This window comes from Lepus europaeus, chromosome 9, assembly GCF_033115175.1.
Source record: "Lepus europaeus isolate LE1 chromosome 9, mLepTim1.pri, whole genome shotgun sequence".
Classification (NCBI taxonomy): Eukaryota; Metazoa; Chordata; class Mammalia; order Lagomorpha; family Leporidae; genus Lepus; species Lepus europaeus.
The window spans coordinates 119,948,123-119,971,163 of record NC_084835.1 but is presented as its reverse complement, the minus strand read 5'-3'; the positions used below and the strand labels follow the sequence as shown (position 1 = coordinate 119,971,163).

Genomic DNA, 23,041 nt, shown 5'->3' with positions numbered 1-23,041 from the left:
CAAAATTTTCCAGGAAATTAAAAGTTATTTTCTGTAAATCTTATGAGTTTTGATTGCTAAAGTTTATAGAATTAAATTTTTTCTTGAACTAGGGAAATGAATTCATGATATGTATAACCACTAAGAAGACAAATTCCAAATGAGAAGCTACAACTTGCCAGTGTCATACTTAGAGGAAAGAGTAAAGCTTGAAAATAGGTTTAAAACATTATGTTTTGGACTTATATACTAGAACAGTATTGCTTCCAGAGATAAGTGAAATAAATCAGATTATTAAAATAATATGATTATGCAAGCTGTTTCAGTGCTTTGTTGTCAAGAAATTTTGGCACTTGATTTTTAAAATAGCATTTTAAATTTAGTTAACTGATTTCAAAAACTATGAACACCATGGTTTTCGATCTTGAGTAAGAATCAGGGTCAGCACCATGAAGTTTGCAGACAGATACAGAAGGTAGCACATACGCAGTTATTTCAGTGCAATAAAGGTTTATAGGTGTTGTACAGGTTTTTTTTTTTTCCTAAGATTTTATTTATTTGTTTGAGGGGCAGTATTACATACAGACAGAAGGAGAGACAGAGAGAGATCTCGCATCCACTGGTTCACTCTTTAAATGATCACAACATCTAGAGTTGGGCCAATTTGAAGCCAGGAGCCAGGAGTTTCTTCCAGTCTCCCACATGGGTGTAGTGCCCAAGCACTGGACCATCTTCCACTGCTTTCTAAGGCTATAAGCAGAGAGCTGGATCTAAAGAGGAGCAGCCTGGACACGAACGAACTTGTGCCCATATGGGATGCTGGCACCAGCGGTGGAGGCTTATCCCACCATGCCACAGTGCTGGCTCCAACATTGTAGGGTTTTCACATGTGAGTAGGAGATGCAGAAGTATCACATCTAAAATTTCATTTGGGAGCTTACTAAGGACGGGAAAGCGTGGGAAGACAGAGAAAAAATTAAAGAAGAAATTTTGATTTTAAATGAAGAGGAACTTGAGCCAATGTATTATCAGGAAGGATGTAGATAGCAGAAGGCAGATTGAAAATGGGTGGATGAGAAGATGTGTGCTAGGATTGAGAGGTGGGGATGGTCAGAAACGCCAGTGAACTAGGAACAGGTAAGACTGAGAAAGCAGTTTTTCTGAGTCAGTTGAGCTTGTAAGGTAACTCGGTAAATAATAACGATTTTGTTGTGTGTTGCTTTCATCATCTACTTGTCAGGAAAAGAAGGAATAATGAGGCTTAAAGCATAGTTCACGATGTCTGAGGTTGTAGAAATTTGGTGAAAATAGTTATTAACCTTCAGTAAGACCAGCCCGACTATAAAAACAGAGCGATTACACATATTTATGGGGTACATTGCAGCACTTCAGTTCATGCATACGGTGGGTATTGATAGGGTCAGGGTAAGTTATTAAAAATGGATTTTTGAAATGGGAAGCTTTGTAGATCTGGTTCCACGGCCCAGTCAGACATTGTACTCTCTCGTGCACTTTTATGCTCAGGAACACTTCATTCTCTGTGATGTGATGCATAGGGGTTAGAAAGGTCACCAAAACAGGCTAGGAAAGATGTGGAGCTTTGTTCAGAGTTCTGAGAAAGCTCTGGAGCTATTTTGATCTTGGGCTAAGAACATTAATAAATTTTCCAACACTCCCTTTTGTTCATTTGTAAAATGAAGATGCCTCCGGTATGGTTCAGTCCTACTCAGTGAGTGCAACAGCGTTCCCAGAAAGTTCTACTGTAGCATGGCTGGCAGAGTGCGAACTTCTTTGCGTTATTAAATAAATGCATTACACAAGCCTGAGTTGAATTTTAACATTTGGGTATACATATTTTTATATGCAAATACGGGTTTATTTGGAGTGGAAGTCCTGAAGCCTTTTGGTATTGAAACCCCTCTCCTACCTTAGAAATTATCAGAGTACTTTTTGACTCATTAGCGAAGTCATACTTATCATAAGAATTTTTAAAATATGTATTAACTCATATAGAAGTAAATTAATAAACCAATTATATGTTAATATAAAAGCATATTTTATTAAGGCATTGATTAATATTAAGATGTTAACATATATTAAAATATTAATTAGAAGGATACCATTGTTTTTTATGTTAGCAAATCTAATGTCTGATTTATTAGGAGACAGGCTTCTCACTGCTGCTAATGTGTTATATCTTCCATGAGTGTTGTTGAAATGGAAGCAGGTGCAGAGAAACCAGACTCATGGAAATATAGTTGGGAGAAGAGAGAGCCTTCCAATAGCAGTGATTATTCTTTTATACCACACCAAACCTCAACTAGTGACAGTTTCTTAAAGGTTAGATGAAATAGGCAATTTGAAACCAGATCAGTGAATTCTTTTTATTCTGTTACATTTACATCCAGGAATATCTTTTCTTCTTCAGGTGTTTTTTTACCCATTCTTGGTTATTTAACATCAGGCATCATTCATTTGGCAGTTATTGGATCGCTTTTATGCAGACTTCCAAATGTTGACATATCTCTCTATGCAATATTAAAGATAATATTTGTTCATATCACCACCAATTTCATTTATAAACTATCCAAGTATTGGGAAGCTGTCAAGTACACAGTAGCAAATATTTTTCCCTCACTTGAAGCTTAAATTTTATCACTGGCAACAAATATAATGTTATTTTCCTTAAAGTCAACAGATTCATTTTATTCATTTCCCAGAAAATGACTGCCAGATATCCAATTCTGTATAACTACAATGTGTATTTCAAGCAAAAATGATGCTCTGTCAACAAAGGAGGTAGTTCAGTGCACAATTCAGACAACTCCTGAAGTGCCTTCCCTTCAGAAACCTATCATACAACTTACTCTGCAGCATAAGTACTTTATCCATACTTAACACTTCAAATTATAGAAGATCAAAAAATTACCAAATATCTTATATTAAAAATAATTTTAGTGCTTCATGAAAGAGGTTTCAAGTATAATCTAGTTATTTCTTCCTGTCAGTGCATGGCAGTGATGTTTGTAATGAACACTAGCTAAGATCCATCACTGCATTTGCACTTTCAATGCAAATGTCAACCTGGTTGTGCTATGACTGCTAACTCATGCAGAGATCTCAGAATTTTAGTACAACTTGCATTTGTTAAAATGCATTCACATAAAAGATAATTTTGGATAATTGATCCATGCTGATATCGGCACAATTCAAGCGAAATAAGAAAGCCTGGTCATGATTGTTTATCTATAGCGCCTTACTGGGGGAAAGTGAAATTCTGTGGAAAAGAAATTAACTCTGTCTCCTTCGCTAAAACTTTAAATCAGTGTGTCACTGTATTGTCCGTAAGTGGCACTGCCCTGGTGCCACTGAATTTTCCCCTAGTAGGCATTCAGCAATGGCAGCTGACAATGGCTTTATTAGTTCCTTAGCTCTTTGAGTGGCCAGCTCAGACAAGACTATGCAATGCCCTCTCTGTGGGATGTCTCAATGGCGTTACTGTTTTTAATTTTAAAAGTGATATTTAGCTTCTAAAGAATTAGTGATGCCTGCACTTTAGAAATTCAAGGGGTTAGCTTGTAGCCTAGTGATGAAGACTCCGGTTAAGATTTTCATGCCTGACGTTGAAGCACTTGGGTTTGATGCCCAGCCGTGGCACTGGCGTCCAGTTTGATCCTAATGCATGCTCTGGAGAGCAGCAGCAGTGATGGCTTAGGTAATTGAATCCCTGGCAACCTTGTGAGAGACCTCAGCTGAATCCCCAGGCTCCAGACCAACCCAGACCATTGCAGGCATTTGTAGAGTGAACCACTGGATGAGAGTTCTTGCTCCCTGTCTCTCAAATTAATTAGTTAAAAAGCAAGATAAAATGCCTTGTACTGTTTTTTGGATTCAAATTATTTATCTCAAAATAATACTGTGATACAATTGTCACATTAAAATTGTTACAAAATATTTGTCAAAGTCCTAATAAGGTGAATTATTGACATCTACAAAGCTGAGGAAAAACCAGATTTTGCCAGATTTTCATTTTTGTTCACAATTTAAAATTTTTTTTAGTAACGCTTTCTCTTTTATTTATACCCTGAAATAAAAATATACTTGTCTGTAAGTGAATCTTCATTATCTTTTTTTTTCATTTATTAAACTTTTATTTAATGAATATAAATTTCCAAAGTACAGCTTATGGGTTACAATGGCTTCCCCCTCCCAAAACTTCCCTCCCACCCACAACCCTCCCCTTTCCCGCTCCCTCTCCCCTTCCAATCACATCCTGATTCATTTTCAATTCTCTTTATATACAAAAGATCAGTTTAGACTATATTAGGTAACGATTTCAACAGTTTGCCCCCATATAGCAACACAAAGTGAAAAAAAAAATACTGTTGGAGTACTAGTTATAGCATTAAATAAGAGTGTACAGCACATTAAAGACAGAGATCCTACATGATATTTTTTAAAAATTAATTAATTTTCTATGCCGTTTCCAATTTAACACCAGGTTTTTTTTTTTTTCATTTCCAATTATCTTTATATACAGAAGATCGATTCAGTATATAATTAGTAAAGATCTCATCAGTTTGTACCCACACAGAAACACAAAGTGTAAAAATACTGTTTCAGTACTAGTTATAGCATCACTGCACATTAGACAATTACATGGGATGTAAATACACAGTGACTCCTGTTGCTGACTTAACAATTTGACACTCCTGTTCATGGCGTCAGTAATCTCCCTAGGCTCTAGTCATGAGTTGCCAGGGCTATGGAAGCCTTTAGGGTTCGCTGACTTTGATCTTATTCCGATAGGGTCACAGTCAAAGTGGAAGTTCTCTCCTCCCTTCAGAGAAAGGTACCTCCTTCTTTGATGGCCCCGTTCTTTCCACTGGGATCTCACTAACAGAGATCTTTCATTTAGGTCTTCTTCTTTTTTCTTTTCCATGGTATCTTGGCTTTCCATGCCTACAATACTCTCATGGGCTCTTCAGCCAGGTCCGAATGCCTTAAGGGCTGATTCTGAGGCCAGAGTGTCGTTTAGGACATCTGCCATTCTATGAGTCTGCTGTATATCCCACTTCCCATGCTGGATCTTTCTCTCCCTTTTTGATTCTATCAGTTAGTATTAGCAGACACTTGTCTTGTTTGTGTGATCCCTTTGTTTCTTAGACCTATCCAAGCCATCGAATGTGAACTGAAATTGATCACTTGGACTAGTGAGATGGCATTGGTACATGCCACCTTGATGGGATTGTATTGGAATCCCCTGGCACATTTCTAACTCCATCATTTGGGGCAAGACTGATTGTGCATGTCCCAAATTGTGAATCTCCTCCCTCTCTTTTTCCACTCTGAAATTTAACAGGGATCACTTTTCAGTTAAAATTTAAACACCTAAGAATAATTGTGTGTTAATTACAGAGTTCAACCACTAGTACTAGAACAACAACAACAACAACAAATACTAAAAAGGATAAAGTGTTACATTGTACATCTAGAGTCAGGACAAAAGCTGATCAGGTCATTGTTTCTTATAGTGTCCATTTCACTTCAACAGGTTTCCCCTTTGGTGTTCAGTTGTTGCTGATCAGGGAAAACAAATGATATTTGTCTCTTTGGGACTGGCTTAATTCACTCAGCATGATGCTTTCCAGATACCTCCATCTTGTTGCAAATGACTGGGTTTCATTGTTCCTTACTGCTATTAAGTATTCTATGGAGTACATGTCCCATAATTTCTTTATCCAGTCTACTGTTGATGGGCATTTGGGTTGGTTCCAGGTCTTAGCTATTGTGAATTGAGCTGCAATAAACATTAATGTGCAGATGGCTTTTTTATTAGCCAAATTAATTTCCTTTGGGTAAATTCCAAGGAGTGGGATGGCTGGGTTGTATGGTAGGGTTATGTTCAGGTTTCTGAGGAATCTCCAGACAGACTTCCATAGTGGCTTAACCAGTTTGCATTCCCACCAACAGTGGGGTAGTGTCCCTTTTTCCCCACATCCTCCCCAGCATCTATTGTTGGTAGATTTCTGGATGTGAGCCATTCTCACCGGGGTGAGGTGAAACCTCATTGGGTTTTGATTTGCATTTCTCTGATTGCTAGTGATCTTGAACATTTTTTCATGTGTCTGTTGGCCATTTGGATTTCCTCTTTTGAAAAATGTCTATTGAGGTCCTTGGCCCATCTCTTCAGTGGGTTGTTTGTTCTGTTGTTGTGGATTTTCTTGATTTCTTTGTGGATTCTGGTTATCAATCCTTTATCTGTAGTATAGTTTGCAAATATTTTTTCCCATTCTGTCAGTTGCCTCTTCACTTTCCTGACTGTATCTTTTGAAGTACAGAAACTTCTCAATTTGATGCAATCCCAAATGTTAATTTTGGCTTTGACTGCCTGTGCTCCTGGGGTCTTTTCCAAGAAGTCTTTGCCAGTACCTATATCTTGCAGGGTTTCTCCAATGCTCTCTAATAATTTGATGGTTTCAGGTCGTAGATTTAAGTCTTTAATCCACGTTGAGTGAATTTTTGTGTAAGGTGAAAGGTAGGGGTCTTGCTTCAAGCTTCTGCATATGGAAATCCAATTTTCCCAGCACCATTTATTGAATAGGCTGTCCTTATTCCAGGGATTAGTTTTGGATTTTGATCAAATATAAGTTGGCTGTAGATGTTTGGATTGATTTCTGGTGTTTCTATTCTGTTCCATTGGTCTATCCATCTGTTTCTGTACCAATACCATGCTGTTTTGATAACAACTGCCCTGTAGTATGCCCTGAAATCTGGTATTGTGATGCCTCCGGCTTTGTTTTTGTTGTACAAGATTGCTTTGGCTATTCGAGGTCTTCTGTGTCTCCATATGAATTTCAGCATTATTTTTTCCAGATCTGAGAAGAATGTCTTCGGTATCTTGATTGGTATTGCATTGAATGTATAAATTGCTTTTGGGAGAATAGACATTTTGATGATATTGATTCTTCCAATCCATGAGCATGGAAGATTTCTCCATTTTTTGGTATCCTCTTCTATTTCTTTCTTTAAGGTTTTGTAGTTTTCATCGTAGAGATCTTTAACGTCCTTGGTTAAGTTTATTCCAAGGTATTTGATTGTTTTTGTAGCTATTGTGAATGGGATTGATCTTAGAAGTTCTTCCTCAGCCGTGGCATTGCCTGTGTATACAAAGGCTATTGATTTTTGTGCATTGATTTTATATCCTGCTACTTTGCCAAACTCTTCGATGAGTTCCAGTAGTCTCTTAGTAGTGTTCTTTGGGTCCCCTAAAGAAAGAATCATATCATCTGCAAAGAGGGGTAGTTTGAGTTCTTCCTTCCCAATTTGTATCCCTTTAATTTCTTTTTCTTGCCTAATAGCTCTGGCTAAAACTTCCAGAACTATATTGAATAGCAGTGGTGAGAGTGGGCATCCCTGTCTGGTACCAGATCTCAGTGGAAATGCTTCCAACTTTTCCCCATTCAATAGGATGTTGGCCATGGGTTTTTCATATATTGCTTTGATTGTATTGAGGAATGTTCCTTCCATACCCAGTTTGCTTAGAGTTTTCATCATGAAAGGGTGTTGTATTTTATCAAATGCTTTCTCTGCGTCTATTGAGAGAATCATATGGTTTTTCTTCTGCAGCCTGTTAATGTAGTGTATTACGTTGATTGTTTTGCGGATGTTGAACCATCCTTGCATACCAGGGATAAATCCCACTTGGTCTGGGTGGATGATCTTTCTGATGTGTTGTTGCATTCTATTGGCCAGAATTTTATTGAGGATTTTTGCATCTATGTTCATCAGGGATATTGGTCTGTAATTCTCTTTCAATGCTGCATCTTTTTCCGTCTTAGGAATTAAGGTGGTGCTGGCTTCATAGAAAGAATTTGGGAGGATTCCCTCTTTTTCGATTGTTCTGAATAGTTTGAGAAGAATTGGAGTTAGTTCTTCTCTAAATGTCTGGTAGAACTCAGCAGTGAATCCATCTGGTCCTGGGCTTTTCTTTGTTGGGAGGGCCTTTATTACTGTTTCAATTTCTGTGTCAGTTATGGGTCTGTTTAGGTTTTCTATGTCTTCCTGGCTCAATTTAGGTAGGTTGTATGTGTCCAAGAATCTGTCCATTTCTGATAGATTTCCCTGTTTGCTGGCATACAAGTCCTTGTAGTAATTTCTGATGATTCTTTTTATTTCTGTGGTGTCTGTTGTTATGTTTCCTTTTTCATCTCTGATCCTAATGATTTGGGTCTTTTCTCTTCTTTTTTTAGTTAGTTGAGCCAATGGGGTGTCAATTTTGTTTATTTTTTCAAAAAACCAGCTCCTCGTTTGGCTGATTTTTTGTAATGTTTTTTTGGATTCAATCCTATTGATTTCTTCTTTGATTTTAATTATTTCCCTTCTTCTACTGGGTTTGGGTTTGGTTTGCTGCAGATTTTCTAGATCCTTGAGATGACTTGAAAGCTCATCTATTTGGTGCCTTTCCAATTTCTTGATGTAGGCACCTATTGATATAAACTTTCCTCTTAACACTGCTTTTGTTGTATCCCATAGGTTGTGGTATGTTGTGCTGTTATCCTCATTTACTTCCAGAAAATTTTTGATTTCTCTTTTAATTTCTTCTATGACCCATTGTTCATTCAGGAGCATGTTGTTCAATCTCCATGTGTTTGCACGTGCTCTGGGGATTCCCGAGTTGCTAATTTCCAATTTCATTCCTTTGTGGTCTGAGAAGCTGCATGGTATGATTCTAATTCTTTTGAATTTGCTGAGACTTGCTTTATGGCCTAGTATGTGGTCAATTCTAGAGAAGGTTCCATATACTGCTGAGAAGAATGTAAAGTCCTTAGATGTAGGATGAAATGTTCTGTAGATATCTGTTAGATCCATTTGGGCTATAGTGTCATTTAAATCTGCTGTCTCCTTGTTGATCTTCTGTCCTGTTGATCTGTCTCTCTCTGAGAGTGGAGTATTGAAGTTTCTTGTAAGCAGCAAAAAGATGGGTTTTGTTCCTTAACCCAATCAGCCAATCGGTGTCTTTTAACTGGACAGTTCAAGCCATTAACATTCATTGTGACTATTGAGAAGGAGTAACTTTGCCCTGCATTTGCCAAAGATATTTTCTAATATCTGGTTTGAGATTCTTGTGGTCTTTTGCTGTGAGGTTTCCTTCCTTTACCTTCTTTCATATTGGTTACCGTGTTTCTGTGTTTCTGTATGTAACACATCTTTAAGCATCTTTTGCAGGGCTGGACGAGTGGCGACAAATTCTTTCAATTTCTCTTTGCTGTGAAAGGTCTTTATTTCACCTTCATTCACAAATGAGAGCTTTGCAGGATATAATATTCTGGGCTGGCAGTTTTTCTCTCTTAGTACCTGGGCTATATCTCGCCATTCTCTCCTGGCTTGTAGGGTTTCTGATGAGAAGTCAGCTGTAAGTCTAATTGGAGATCCTCTGAGAGTAATCTGGCGTTTCTCTCTTGCACATTTTAGGATCTTTTCTTTGTGTTTCACTGTGGTGAGTTTGATTACGACGTGTCGTGGTGAGGATCTCTTTTGATCATGTTTATTAGGGGTTCTATGAGCTTCCTGTACTAGGATGTCTCTGTCCTTCTCCAAACCTGGGAAATTTTCTGCTAGTATCTCACTAAAAAGGCCTTCTAATCCTTTCTCCCTTTCCATGCCTTCAGGAACTCCTAGAACCCGAATGTTGGGTTTTTTAATAGTATCCTGTAGATTCCTGACAGTATTTTTTAGATTTCTGATTTCTTCTTCTTTTCTTTGATTTGACTGTTTCCTTTCCTGTTCTCTGTCTTCTAGTTCCGATATTCTCTCTTCTGCTTCACTCATTCTGTTTTTAAGGCTCTCTAATGTGTTTGCCATTTGATCTATTGAGTTCTTCATTTCATTGTGGTTTTTTGTCACTATCTCAGTTTCCTGTTCTACTAGTTGTTTCATTTCATTTTGATTCCTCCTTAATATTTCATTTTCACGGGAGAAATTTTCTATCTTGTCCATTAAGGATTTCTGTAGTTCAAGAATTTGTTTTTGAAAACTTCTTAATGTTCTTATCAATTTTTTGAGATCCGCTTCTTGCATTTCCTCTATCTCTTCATCTTCATAATCTTGCATTGGCGTGTCTTGTTCACTTGGGGGCGTCATAGTGTCTTCCTTGCTCTTGTTACCTCGGCTTCTATGTTTGTTGTTTGGCATGTTGGAGATAATTTATGGTGTTTTGTTTTTGTTTTTGTTTTTTTTGCTGTGGTGTTTTTTTTCTCGTTATACTATGCCTCTAAGTGAGCTGTCTGCTTTGTTTGATCCTTAGGGGCTGTGATGGGTGTGGCCAGAGAGCTATGCTTGATTCTTCAGGTTTAAGGCTGTGTAAAGAGCAACTCTCCCAGATTGCTCAGTCACTTGCTCCTTGCTGGCTCGCTCTCTCTCTCTCTTTTTTTTTTTTTTTTTTTTTTTTGACTCAGTTGGGAGTGGAGTTGAGGGTAGTTGAAATCTGGCCTCTGTGAGTATTCGTTTGATCTACCCCTGGGACCACACAAAGAGTTTATGCAGCCCTCAATGTGTTCTCGAGTTTCGCTAAAGTTACTGAGTTTGGCTGCGCTTTACATATGTAAAATCGCGGTGCTCTTTGTTTTGCTTGGTGAGTGAAGGGAGAGGCCTCTGTTCTCCCCCCCCCCATGTCTCGGGTTTCTGAGGTCTGTGTCTTACCCTCCTCCAGTTCCCGCGGTGGCGAGATTCTGTGGCTCTGGCTCGTCTCCCGCCGCTCGGCTCGTCTCGGTTGGTTTTCCACGCGGTGGGCTCCCTGTAAGTCCTCTGTTTCACATCCACTAGATCCGGAAGCGTTTCCTCTGCAGTTTTTTTCTTGAGTCTTTTCCTGAGGCTACAGTAATTCCACTTTTATGAAGCTTTATTTTCCCAAACTAAGGCGCACGTCCTCACTATCCGCCATCTTGGCTCCGCTCCCCAATTTAAAAATTTTGTTTGAAACCAATCTTCCTTTCCATGAGTAGGAAACCTGATGACTGATCATGTCATCTTTTTCTGCTGCTTCAAAAATAGGCAGTGACTGTGATGGAGAAAGTGAGTCTTCCAACCTCCTCTTTCTGAGACAAATACTCATCCTTCACCATAAAAATCTGGCGTAAATATACTTTTATTTACAGAGATGTATTACTAAGTTCCATAATTATTTTACTTTTAAATAAAACTCATTTATCTCTGCCATACATTCTTGAGAAAATTAAAGTGCAAAACCAAACAGCATTTTAGTATTATTATGGAAATAGTTTGAGTTTTGGATACCATGAAAGGGGCACCCTTGAGCTAGGGGGATAATAATCGCAATGTCATAAAAATAAATAGTCTCATCAATTTCACATAATTGGGGCTCATTTCTTCCTCTGTAAACTCTAATGGAAGTAGTCTGTACTCCATGCACTCATTTAGGAAGCGACACTGATGAGAATTCTGCATGTCCAATGTGGCTATTTAAACTGATTATAGAAGAAAGAAGGAGTTGGGGATTTTTTTTCATGTTTTTATGAGCCTAGCCTGCAAATAAAGTTTAAACTTTTGATTAGTTTTTATTTTACATAACTTAGGTATACAGCCCCATGAAGTTAGTTGTAAGGCATGCTGAGAAAAATTTCCTACTCTGTGGCCAGGAAGAAAATTATAAAAGTTTGGTAAAGAGGAATGTGATGTATTTACTGTGAAAATCTGTGGGTGGGGAAAGTGGACATATAAAGCCTTGCAAACACATTAACACAGAAGAAATTTAATTTGGAACAAAGTAACTAACTGTATTTTTGCATGCAGAAGATTATGTTAAACTCAGTAACATTTATTTTGCTCTTGTCACACTCAAGCACTGTTACATATTCTGAATAGAGAGAGGACGAGGAGGTATAGGGTTCCTCAGGGAGCTGACTTGACCCTGGACTGGTGTGCTTAGAAGATGAGTAGAAAATAAAGAAATGGCAAAATAATTTGCAGTAAGAACCAACAGAGAATAAAAGCGAATAGAAGACAGTATCACTTTATTTGTAGGTGGTTTAAGATTTATTTGGAAGCAAAGCAACAGAGGGAGAGAGGGGGGGAGGAAGGGAGGGGAAGAGAGAAAGAAAGAGAGAGAGGGAGAGAGAGAGAGAGAGAGAGAATATATCTTCCATCCATGGGTTCACTCCCCAAATGCTTGCAACAGCCAGGTCTGGTCCAGGTCAAAAGCAGGAGCAAGGAACAGCATCCAGGTATCCCACATGGGTGGCAGGTGCTCAAGCACGTTAAACACCCTCTGCTGCTTTCCCAGGTGCATTAGCAGGGAGCTGGGTCAGAAGTGGAGCAGCCTGGTTAGAACTGAAAGTACAACAGTATCTCTTTGTCAAAGATGGTCTTTCTGAGAATATAGAGTCTGTGCTACTGCATGGAGAATGAGAACAACTGAGCTATGCAGACCTGGGAAAAGTCATTTCAATCAGCCTGGACTGTCTGACAAATAAAAATGGAAAACTATGATAGGAGGAGAGACAGGAGGGGACAGTTGCATGGGCAAGAGCACACAAAGTATTGCAACCCATTATAAAGAGTTGTGGTCTCCTTCTAAGAACAGTAGAAGGCCAGGAAAGCTTAGGATTTGATTTACATTTTCTAAAAGTCTATTTAATCAAAGGGAATAAATTTGGAGAGAGATCCATAGTAGAGACTAGTCTAAGTCCAGCTCTATCATACATCTGCTTAATAATTTATGTTATTGTCCCCAGACAACCTTGGGTAATCAATCAGTCCTTATACACTTAAATAAAATTTAGGCTATCTCAAAACATCTCCTTCTTATCATTTGTTTTTTTCAGGCTATATGGGCCATCTTCTCTTGTGATACTGCTGATGACTAATACAAATGGAATTTTTAAAAATTATTTTTCTTAAAGTTTTTTTTGAAACATCAAGCACTATCTCTATTAATAGAAAGACAAAAATAAATTTCCAATTCCCAGAACTGGCATTTCTCTCAACATTGTCTGGCATGAATTATAAAAATGACAAATGTTAGCCTTCAAAGTAGAGAATAGAATACCAACTACATTTCCACAAAAATTATAGGAATAGCTATGTTCAGCTCAAACATTCTAATTAAAAAGGAGATAGTGAATACAAATAATGAATATAATTCAGCATTAGCAAAAAAATGTAGATACCTGGCATGGGTAAGCTTGAAAATATGAAAGGGTCCCTTCAATACCAATAAAATGCTTAGTGGCAACCACTCATTGGAGTAGTTTTGCCAAAACATAGTTTTTTTCTTGTGCATGGAAGGTATTTGATATATATTTGTGGAAAAAAATGAACAAATATCCACTGATTTAGTTGAAAGAAAAAAATCACTACCAAGGAACTATCTTAGTCCATATTATTGTTTCTACATCTCTTTGTGGAAATTGCTTACATGAATTTTCTATTTCCAAAACAACTATAGAAAAGAATTTCTATCTTGGTTCAAAATTTATTAGCACACTGTAATCATGTCTTACCACAACTGAGTCTACATAGCTGATTTAGCTGGATTGTTGTGTGACTAGTTTATGTTTATCAGTTTCAACAAACCAGTACACATTACCACTTGACAGAGCAAGAACACACACACATACACACACACACAAACAACCTTTAATGAAGATAACTGAATTTGTGTGAGCATCTTTGGCATCCATGCACACCGACATGCAAAGAGACACACAGAAGTACTTACGTCACTATGGGCACACACAATGTTAATAGCCAGACTAATTCTCTCCAAGAAGAGGGTTACCTTTTCATATCGCAGTCCTAGGTCACTGTTGAACACTGTCTCATAAAATATTTATAACTTTATAAGATATTTAATGTATAGCCAATAACATAGTAGCAACAATATATTAAAATGCAAAATCATTTTAAAATCATCTGTATATCTTTAACAACATCTTGTGTGTTGATAATTTACCCACCCATTAGTAAAATAAAATTCAATGCAAAGTGACTGGCGCTCTAAGGATATGTATTGTTCCAAAAAGCAAAAAACCTAGAGAAATTCAGCTACAAAATAGGTTATATACAGTGCCTCCATCCCACTCATCATCAGAGCCAGCTCTTATATTACAACATGTCCACATCAAAAGTGAACCACTGCACATGGTTCCAAAGCATTCAATATAAACAGGTACAACGTTGGCCAGAAAAACTGTTTATGCCTTGTCTCTGTATGAGGAAGAGCTTCTCGGAATCCATCTATATTTCGTTGGCCACGTACCTTTCTCAAAATGAATTCTAGGAAATGAGAGTGAGACCACCTTTTTAGTTTACAAGAGTTAGGGTGCTTCTGAATCTTATGAGGAAACAAACTTGATCTGAATCACACACTGAGTACAGGAGAGTGGGCGCTTGAACCCGAGGTCCACTGAAAAGAGACGCAGGAGAGTGAGGGTAGGATAGACAAAGCCAGCACGGTGTGAAACGAAGCTTTGGAGAGAACAGCGTGGATGTGTCAGTCTAAGGAGTGGAGATGTAAGTTGTACATCTTAACTTTATATTCTCAATATCCCAGTTGGAAGTGTGTTCAACCGTTTACTGAATATTTTGAATCAGACAAAAGAGTCACATCTGAAATACATGTAAACTTGGCCTGACCCTTGAATTATTTGTGGATACACTGTGTTTAGCCTAGTGGTTATGTCCCACATTGGAGTGCTGGACGCCATTCTTGATCCCAATTTCCTGCCAGTGCATATCCTGGGAAGCAGTAGTGATAGCTGAAGTGATTGGGTCAGTTGTCCCTATGTGGAAAACCTGGATTGTTTGTGGTTCCTGGTTTAGGCCCTAGCCCAGCCCTGGTCTTTGCAGGAATTTGGAGGAGTGAACTAATTGATAGTAGTTACCCACGTCTGTATATCTTTGCCTCCCAAAACAAAGTCCAGTTTCAAATGATAGAGTTACAGACAATGAGTAGGATTTCTGTGGATGATTTCATGCAGGAATAGCTTCAGAAGATTTTTTACAAAATGTTTCTGAGAGAGAGAGAGAGAGAGAGAGACTGACAGAGAGCTCTCATCTGCTGGATCACTCCCCAAATACACACTGAGCCAGGACGGTGCTAGACCAAAGCCAAGAGCCAGGGATTCAATCCAGTGTCCAGCATGGGTGGTGGGAACCCAAGCACTGGGCCATCACTGCCTCCTCTCGAGACCTGCACTGAGAAGGCAGGGCTAGGACTCAAATACCGAGACTCAGATACAGGACATGGACAGCCTAACTTGCATCTTAACTACTAGGACAAGTGCCCACCCATGGAAGGCTTTTTAAAATGTGCTCTTTTATATTGAGAAAAATCCAGTAGTGATACCATGGTGCATAAATAAATGCTTCAGTAGTAACCTTATCATACACTTTGATTTTGCCATTTAATTTGCCCTATTGTGTTTTTAGGCTGTTTATAGATATTTTAATTGTATATTACTCAATATTATTTTAAGTAACAAATGCAGAATAGGACTAATTGTCTTTTTTCTTAATTTTTAAGATCCTGACTTTAAGGACCTTGGGGTTTTGAAACCATTGCCAGGTTGGTAAAATAGATATTTAATAATTCTTAGAAGGTTTTGTCTTCTGCCATAAAGTACACTTTTGGTTGATTATTGAAGCTCTACTGTTGTGTGTTGATTTGGCATTTTGTCATTTAGCCTGTGAGTTTGAGATGGGCGGCCCTGAAGGAATTGTGGAGTCCATGCAAATTCTGAAGGAGGGCAAAGCTTCTGCCGGTGAGGCTGTGGACTGCAAGTGGTACATCCGGGCACCTCCACGATCCAAGGTCAGTGTTAGGATGAAACCTAGATGGCACAGGCAGCTTGAGATACGTCTGAGGCATACATTGCCCTGAAGTGACTGCACGTGCTCAGCAGGTTTCAAAAAGCAACACCAAGCTATCATTTTATTCTGGTTTGGAAGTGCTCTCTGTCTCCCCCTGTCCCAACTAACTTTCAGTGTGAGAAACAGCATGGAGAGTGCACTGGAGAGATCGTTGGAGGACCTGCACAGTAATCTCTATGGTAAGTCTGGGTAGTATGGCTCCAAGTGTTATGCACATGCCGTGATTCTAAGGATAATTATACTTGTGCCCTTATTGTCAGTATCTACAATTTGTCTTCTAATCTCAAATCATATTTATGGGAGAAGTTGTCCAGGGCTTAAAAATCATGTATGTCTGACATAGAAAACTCAAGTGTGTGAGGCTAGGGGCGGAGGTAGCCGAACTTATGAGAACCTGCACGCATTCAGTGGGACAGACCTTCCCTCTGTGCCTACTAAGTCTCTTGTGAATGAGATGAGAAATGCGGGTCCAGCATTCCCTAACCTATTGTGTTTTTTTTTTCATAACACACCAAGGTTTTAGCTTTTATGTTGATCACACTAATTTTTATATGTAGATGACACATTGTAAAATTAGAAATATTGTATGTATTAAAACTAATGTGGGCACAGACTCAGGCATCCACTTAGAAAACATTTGTTCAGCAATCATATTTAGCCTATTTGTGGATTTAGCTTCAGAAATATTGAGGTTAAGTAATGTTCTTCCAGTACCTGTCATAATCACAAAGTGTTGATTATTTGCTTTTCTTGTCCATTTGCTCTTATCGTGAAGCCTAGAGTTAGAACAAAATGTTATTGATTTATTACATTTGTAGTTGACTATTTATTGAGGTTAAAACAGTTTACTCAATGCATTGGTTCAGTGACTCCATAAACTCAAAAGCAGTGTGCCAGAGAAATGAAGTCTCGCCAGCCCTCATCCTCAGGATTCTCACTTTAGTACTTAGACAAATATGTAACGAAAATCCAAGCAATAAGATCAGATCATTATGGTGTTTATGAGGAGGAGCAGAGTGAGGGGAAAGGCCACATGCACATCGCGGTGTTGTCAAAGGTGGAACCAGTTAGTTTCCAGGGTCTCAGCAGAACCAGAGTGGGAAGTGGTGGCTGCATGCAGCAGAGAACCGTGCATCCTCACAGGCATGGACTCTGCGAGTCCGCTTTTTCAGGACTTAAAGTAATTGCGTGAGACCTACAAAAGGCAGGAGTGTGGAGGGTGATGAGTCATTCATCTGGAGGGCTCTGCAGGCCACCTGAAGAGCTTGGACCTCATCCTGAGAGCACCAGTGATGTAAGAAAGAGGGAGGCGGGAAAGCAACAGGAGCAGTTTTGTGTTTCAGAAAAACAGCTTTTCCTTGAGAAGAGAGGACAGAGCAGTTGATGCTGCCAGCATGAGACTGGGCAGTGATCCCCATGGTGGACACTCGATTACGATGGTGAAAACCTAGGAGAGCCTTGGGCACATGCAGATCGTGGGGACCTAGCATTCAGCATGAAACAGCAAAACAAATCACTTTGGGGGGAATTTTCTGTTATTTCCAGAAATTTTTGTCTTTCTCCTCTTACTTCTCCCCTGAATATGTCTCTAGTTTCGTGCATAAAAATCCGCAGATTGGCACATTGCCCCCCAAACATCCAATCACAGAGCGAGGTCGCAGTTTTCAGCTTTCCCTTTTGTCTCTTACAGGTCTCTTTGCATCTGAGCAAATCTTTGAAAAACTTGATTGCACAAAAGAAAGACGTGGTTATTCTTTTTTTATAGACAAAAACAATTGGCAGCACAAACATGAATCTGCACTACATGATGGTAAAAGAGCCAGATTGCAGCTATTACGCTCTCTTACATAACTTGCAGATTCTCAAGCAAGTGCTGTTCATTTTTCTTAAACTCTATGAATGAAAGATTTTCTAACGATTTTTTTAACAGGAAATATGTGCGCCTCTCCTTGCAGACATGAGCAACATCTTTGTCACTGCTTGGTTAGAGGAGGCTTGCGTGAGAGTGTAAATACGTGCTGCTTTTTCCCAGCTGGGTAAACAGCTGTCTTCTGTACAATCCCAGAACATGAATACCTAGTGTACCTGTCTGTTACAGAAGCTGACATTCTGTGACCCAAAGGCGCCGCCGCCTGCGGAGCTGGACAGAGATGGCCCTATTGTGACAGGCCGCCTCTGTTAAATTAAAGGTTAGAGGACAGGAAATGGCTTTGACTGCTGTGGAGAAAAGCAAGAACTGGAGATTACTGCCTATGTGGGCTTTCTATTTTTATGGAGTGCCTAGCAGCTTATGAGAACAGACCATCAAAGCCCAAGTTACCCTTGAAATGGCTTGTGGTGAATATTTGAATGGTTCCTGGTGACTGAATCATACTGCACCGTGAAAGTGCTAAATAGTTTACTTGGATTCTAATAAAATTTATATAAATTATATAAGCTTCTTGACCTTTTGTCAAATACAAAATATACGGTATCTTCTTTATTTGAAAATAATTCAAATGGCCCCCGTTAATTAGAACACTGTTCATCCAGGTTTCTCAGAATCTGGAAAACTCGAGCCAGAGGAGAGTTAGTAATGTGTTATTGCCTGGATTGTTTAAAAGCTGAGTCAAGATCATGAAGATCTATTTGAGTTAACAATAAGGTGTAAAAGATGCCCTTGTAGCATGTATTCTGTGTATGCACGGATTGCAAAGCAAGAGATGGAAAAAAGATCATGAGGTCCAGTTCTGAATCTGCCCCAGGAAAGAGCACCTGACCCAGATGGTGGAAGAGCAAGCCATGGAAGTATTTGAAATTCTTTGCCTCCACACTAGTCTTTATGAATCTGTAGCTGCCTATGACAAGCAGAATGTCTATTATTCAATTCAAATTCATGGGAAAGATAAACTGATAGATGTCTGTAAGGAAGACCCTGTTAACAGTCCTCAAAGGTTTGAGAGACTGCTATATATAAAAAAGGAATTAGTCTTAATCTGCATGGTTTTCAGTACTGCAGTTTACTGTGCGAGAAATAGTTCTTCCAGTTCAATATACAGAAGTTCGTATTTTGAAAATAGAGATCATATAACATGCCACAGGGGGGATTCAAGCAGAATTTGGCAAGAGTTTTGTATAATAATTGGAAGTCAAGTACTTTTTTGGCATGGATAACATGAGTGTCTCTCAAGAACATAATTAATGATCTATAATAAGTGACTTGCCCAATTATCTGACAGCTTAGTAACAGAGCTGCATCAAGTTAAAGATTTCCTAAATCCTGGTCAAGTTTGGTGTAACAAAACCACAATACTTTGAAGGCATTGCTTTTAATTTAATTTTAAACTGCTCTTGAAAGTTTTAGTTTTAATTGAGAAATGATAATTTTGTGTGTTTATGCACCACATTGTGATGTTCTGATGTACACTTACGTTGTGGACAAATTAAAACAAATTAACAAATTCATCACTTTATGTACTTATCATTTGCTAACACAGGATAAGAGAGTCTAGAGACATAAAAAATGCAGATAAGTTATGGAAATTAATTTAATGAGTAATGTTATTGGAGGATAGAACTCTAGCTTTCACTATTTACCCATCATTTAATATGGTAAATTAGTTTTAAATTTGTTGTAGCTTATTTTGAAAGTATGTTGAGTCAAATTATTATCAAATCAATAAAAACTTGGCAAATGCAATAACTCAACAGTATTTTATACAATTGTGTTAATGTTGCTTACATGATAGATTGAAATGTCTTCGGCAGAATCTTATGCAGGCAAGATTGTCAGCCCCAATTTAGCCTTAAGTAGCACACACCTGTTTATGTGAAATCATTTGACAAAAAAGGATTGTGTTGATGAGACTGAAGTTACCTATCAGGTACTTTTGGATTAATCCAGAGAGGTTCTCCAGGTGAGCCTTTTCTCATCACCTGAGCTCTTGAAAAGCACCGAGTTTTATCAAGAAGTGAGGGGAAGAGGCAGAAAATCAGAGGACCAAGAAGTGTGTTCCAGCAGTGATGTGACTCCTGGCGAATAGTAATCAAAAGCCCAGGGACATTCATCCTAAAACCTCACGGTAAAGAACTTGCAAGGGAGAGTCAGGTTCAGAATACGTCCAACCCCCAGAACTATGAGAAAATAAGGGAGTGCTTTTTCTTAAGTTACTAGATTTGTGTTCATCTGTTATGTGGCAATAGAAAATGAATGTGATGGACTGGGGTAGTAGCAATAACTGATTACAATGAGATGTATAAAGGGTTCTCAAGATTGAGTCTGCCAGTGTTCCCTAAAATGAAAAGAAATGTGTGTAAGTAAACATTTTAATGGAAATATAACTATAATGAAAATACTGTGCTTCAGCTACTTATTAAGTGAAGTCTCATTTTCGTGCTGTCAGGCCTTGAAAGACGACTTAGATGGACTTTAAATATTTCAGTACTTGTGTATGCGAATCAAAAAATCATTTTAGAACTCTGTGTCAAGATTTGATTATGAATTTGTTGATCCGTATCTGTATTCTGTATGCCTGTGTGTGTATGCGTCTGTGTGTTAACATTTAATGTTTTGATGTTGTAGTTTTTCTTTTTTTTTTCTAATTTCGGTTTTTTTTAACTTTTATTAAATGAATATAAATTTCCAGTGTACAGCTTATGGATTACAATGGCTTCCCCCTCCCATAACTTCCCTCCCATCCGCAATCCTCCCCTCTCCCGCTCCCTCTCCCCTTCCATTTGCATCAAGATTCATTTTCAATTCTCTTTATATACAGAATATCAAATTAGTATAAAGATTTCAACAGTTTGCACCCACATAGAAACACAAAGTGAAACATACTGTTTGAGTATTAGTTATAGCATTAAATCACAATGTACAGCACATTAAGGACAGAGATCCCACATGAGGAGCAACTGCACAGTGGCTCCTGTTGTTGACCCAACAAATTGACACTCTAGTTTATGGCGCCAGTAACCATCCTAGGCTGTCGTCATGAGTTGCCAAGGCTATGGAAGCCTTCCAAGTTTACCGACTCTGATCATATTTAGACAAGGTCATAAAAGACAGAGTGAGGATAGTAACCAATGTAGTTTTTCTTTTTAAAATGAAGTTGCTGCTGCTGCTCTCTGAATTCATGAGCTACCCTCCCTAGCAGTCTAAAGTACCATGTCTGGTCACAAATAAAACAAGTCACAGAAATCCTGGGCTGCATGATTTTACTTGTAAAATAGTCCAGAATATTGAAAGCAGGTGCAGCTTTTCTCATCGTGTGGCGTGTTTCACGTTTGTTTAGTATGGAGAAAGCTGTTTAGACAAGTCTTTAATAATTGCCCAATGCTTATTTTCTGTATGTAATTATAACATGGAGTGGGGAGTGACCAGGTCAAGCAAGTTGCTATTAAATTTTGTTTGTAAATATATTTCTTAGCTGAATTTGTTTGCTCAGCATAGAGTAAGAGAGTCTGCTTCCATTCTGTTGTGATTTGGAAAATAGATACTACTAGAAATTGCTTATATGCACTGAAATTTCCCATGCCCCATTCGATAAATCATCTTGTCTCTTTGAAGTCTTTGTGATTGATTACAAAGAAGAATGCATCAAAATGATTCACTGAGAAGAGATTATAATCTGACTATTTTACCAGAGTTATATATTATTTTGTTTATCATTTTCTCTTTTTTTCAGTAAAGGCACTAAAGAGATTTCTGTAATTTGTGACTTTAAAGAATTCTTTCTCTTGGCATGATTATGGCACAAGCCTTAAGCTGACAAGATAGTCATTCCAGTCTTAATGGAAAAAAGACCTTTTCTATGGCTTGTCTGGGGTGAGGGTCTTCAAATATTTCATTAAGGGCCAAGCATTTGGTCGAGTGGTTATGACACCTGTGTCCTGTACTGGACAGAGCACCTGCCATCGGTACCCGACTCTGGCTCCTGATCTCAATCTGGCCTGGGGAGGCAGCACTAATGACCCAAACAATTGGGTTCTTGCCTCCTCTATGAGAGACCTGGACTGAGTTCCCAGTTCCCATTTTCAGCCTCTCTCTCTCTCACCTTCTCAAATAGACTATTTAAAAAGTTCATTGAAAATTTGTATTATGAAGAAACTATGTATGGATTTCAAATTTTTTGCATAAAATAAACTTATCTTTTAGCTCATTTTCCATGAACTTATTGAAGTACCCTTATACTAGAGCTATTGTGGGAAAGCTTGAACACTTTCTCTGGCTAATGGAATTTGGGTGCACTACTAGCTTTGGTCTCGGTAAAATGAATATCCTACAAATATATTTTATTTTTTTATAAGTTACAAAGATTGAAGTTTTTTTATTAAACTTTTATTTAATGAATATAAATTTCCAAAGTATAGCTTATGGGTTACAATGGCTTCCCCCTCCCATAACTTCCCTCCCGCCCGCAACCCTCCCCTTTCCCGCTCCCTTTCCCCTTCCATTCATGTAAAGATTCATTTTCAATTCTCTTTGTATACAGAAGATCAGTTTAGTATATATTAGGTAAAGATTTCAACATTTTGCCCATATAGCAACATAAAGTGAAAAAACTACCATTGGATTACTAATTATAGCATTAAATAGCAATGTACAGCACATTAAAGACAGAGATCCTACATAATTTTTTTTAAAATTAATTAATTTTCTATGCCATTTCCATTTTAACACCAGGTTGTTTTTTTTTTTCATTTCCAATTCTCTTTATATACAGAAGATCACTTCAGTATATAATTAGTAAAGACCTCATCAGTTTGTGCCCACACAGAAACGCAAAGTATAAAAATACTGTTTCAGTACTAGTTATAGCATCACTTGGCTTTAGACGACACATTAGGGACAGATCCCACATGGGGTGTAAGTACAAGGTGACTCCTGTTGCTGACTTAACAATTTGACACTCCTGTTCATGGCGTCAGTAATCTCCCTAGGCTCTAGTCATGAGTTGCCAGGGCTATGGAAGCCTTTAGAGTTCGCTGACTTTGATCTTATTCCGATAGGGTCATAGTCAAAGTGGAAGTTCTCTCCTCCCTTCGGAGAAGGGTACCTCCTTCTTTGATGGCTCCGTTCTTTCCACTAGGATCTCACTCACAGAGATCATTCATTTAGGTCTTTTTTTTTTATTTTTTCCATGATATCTTGGCTTTCCATGCCTACAATACTCTCATGGGCTCTTCAGCC

At 38.3% G+C, this 23,041-nt stretch overlaps 1 protein-coding gene across 3 annotated transcripts in view; it reads left to right on the top strand.

Annotated features, from left to right (window-relative positions):
* The window catches only part of NETO1 (neuropilin and tolloid like 1), a 123,773-nt gene that overhangs the window by 78,431 nt on the left and 22,301 nt on the right, over positions 1 to 23,041 (top strand). The window contains exons 1-3 of one of the 3 annotated variants that reach the window (XM_062201798.1): positions 14,155 to 14,511; positions 15,524 to 15,565; positions 15,684 to 15,811. In XM_062201798.1, coding sequence (XP_062057782.1) covers positions 14,487 to 14,511; positions 15,524 to 15,565; positions 15,684 to 15,811 — 195 coding nt within the window. In that variant the 5' untranslated portion in view covers positions 14,155 to 14,486. Of the gene's footprint in view, positions 1 to 12,821; positions 12,863 to 14,154; positions 14,512 to 15,523; positions 15,566 to 15,683; positions 15,812 to 23,041 lie in introns of those variants that run through there. The other 2 variants (XM_062201797.1, XM_062201800.1) reach the window with 2 other exon arrangements.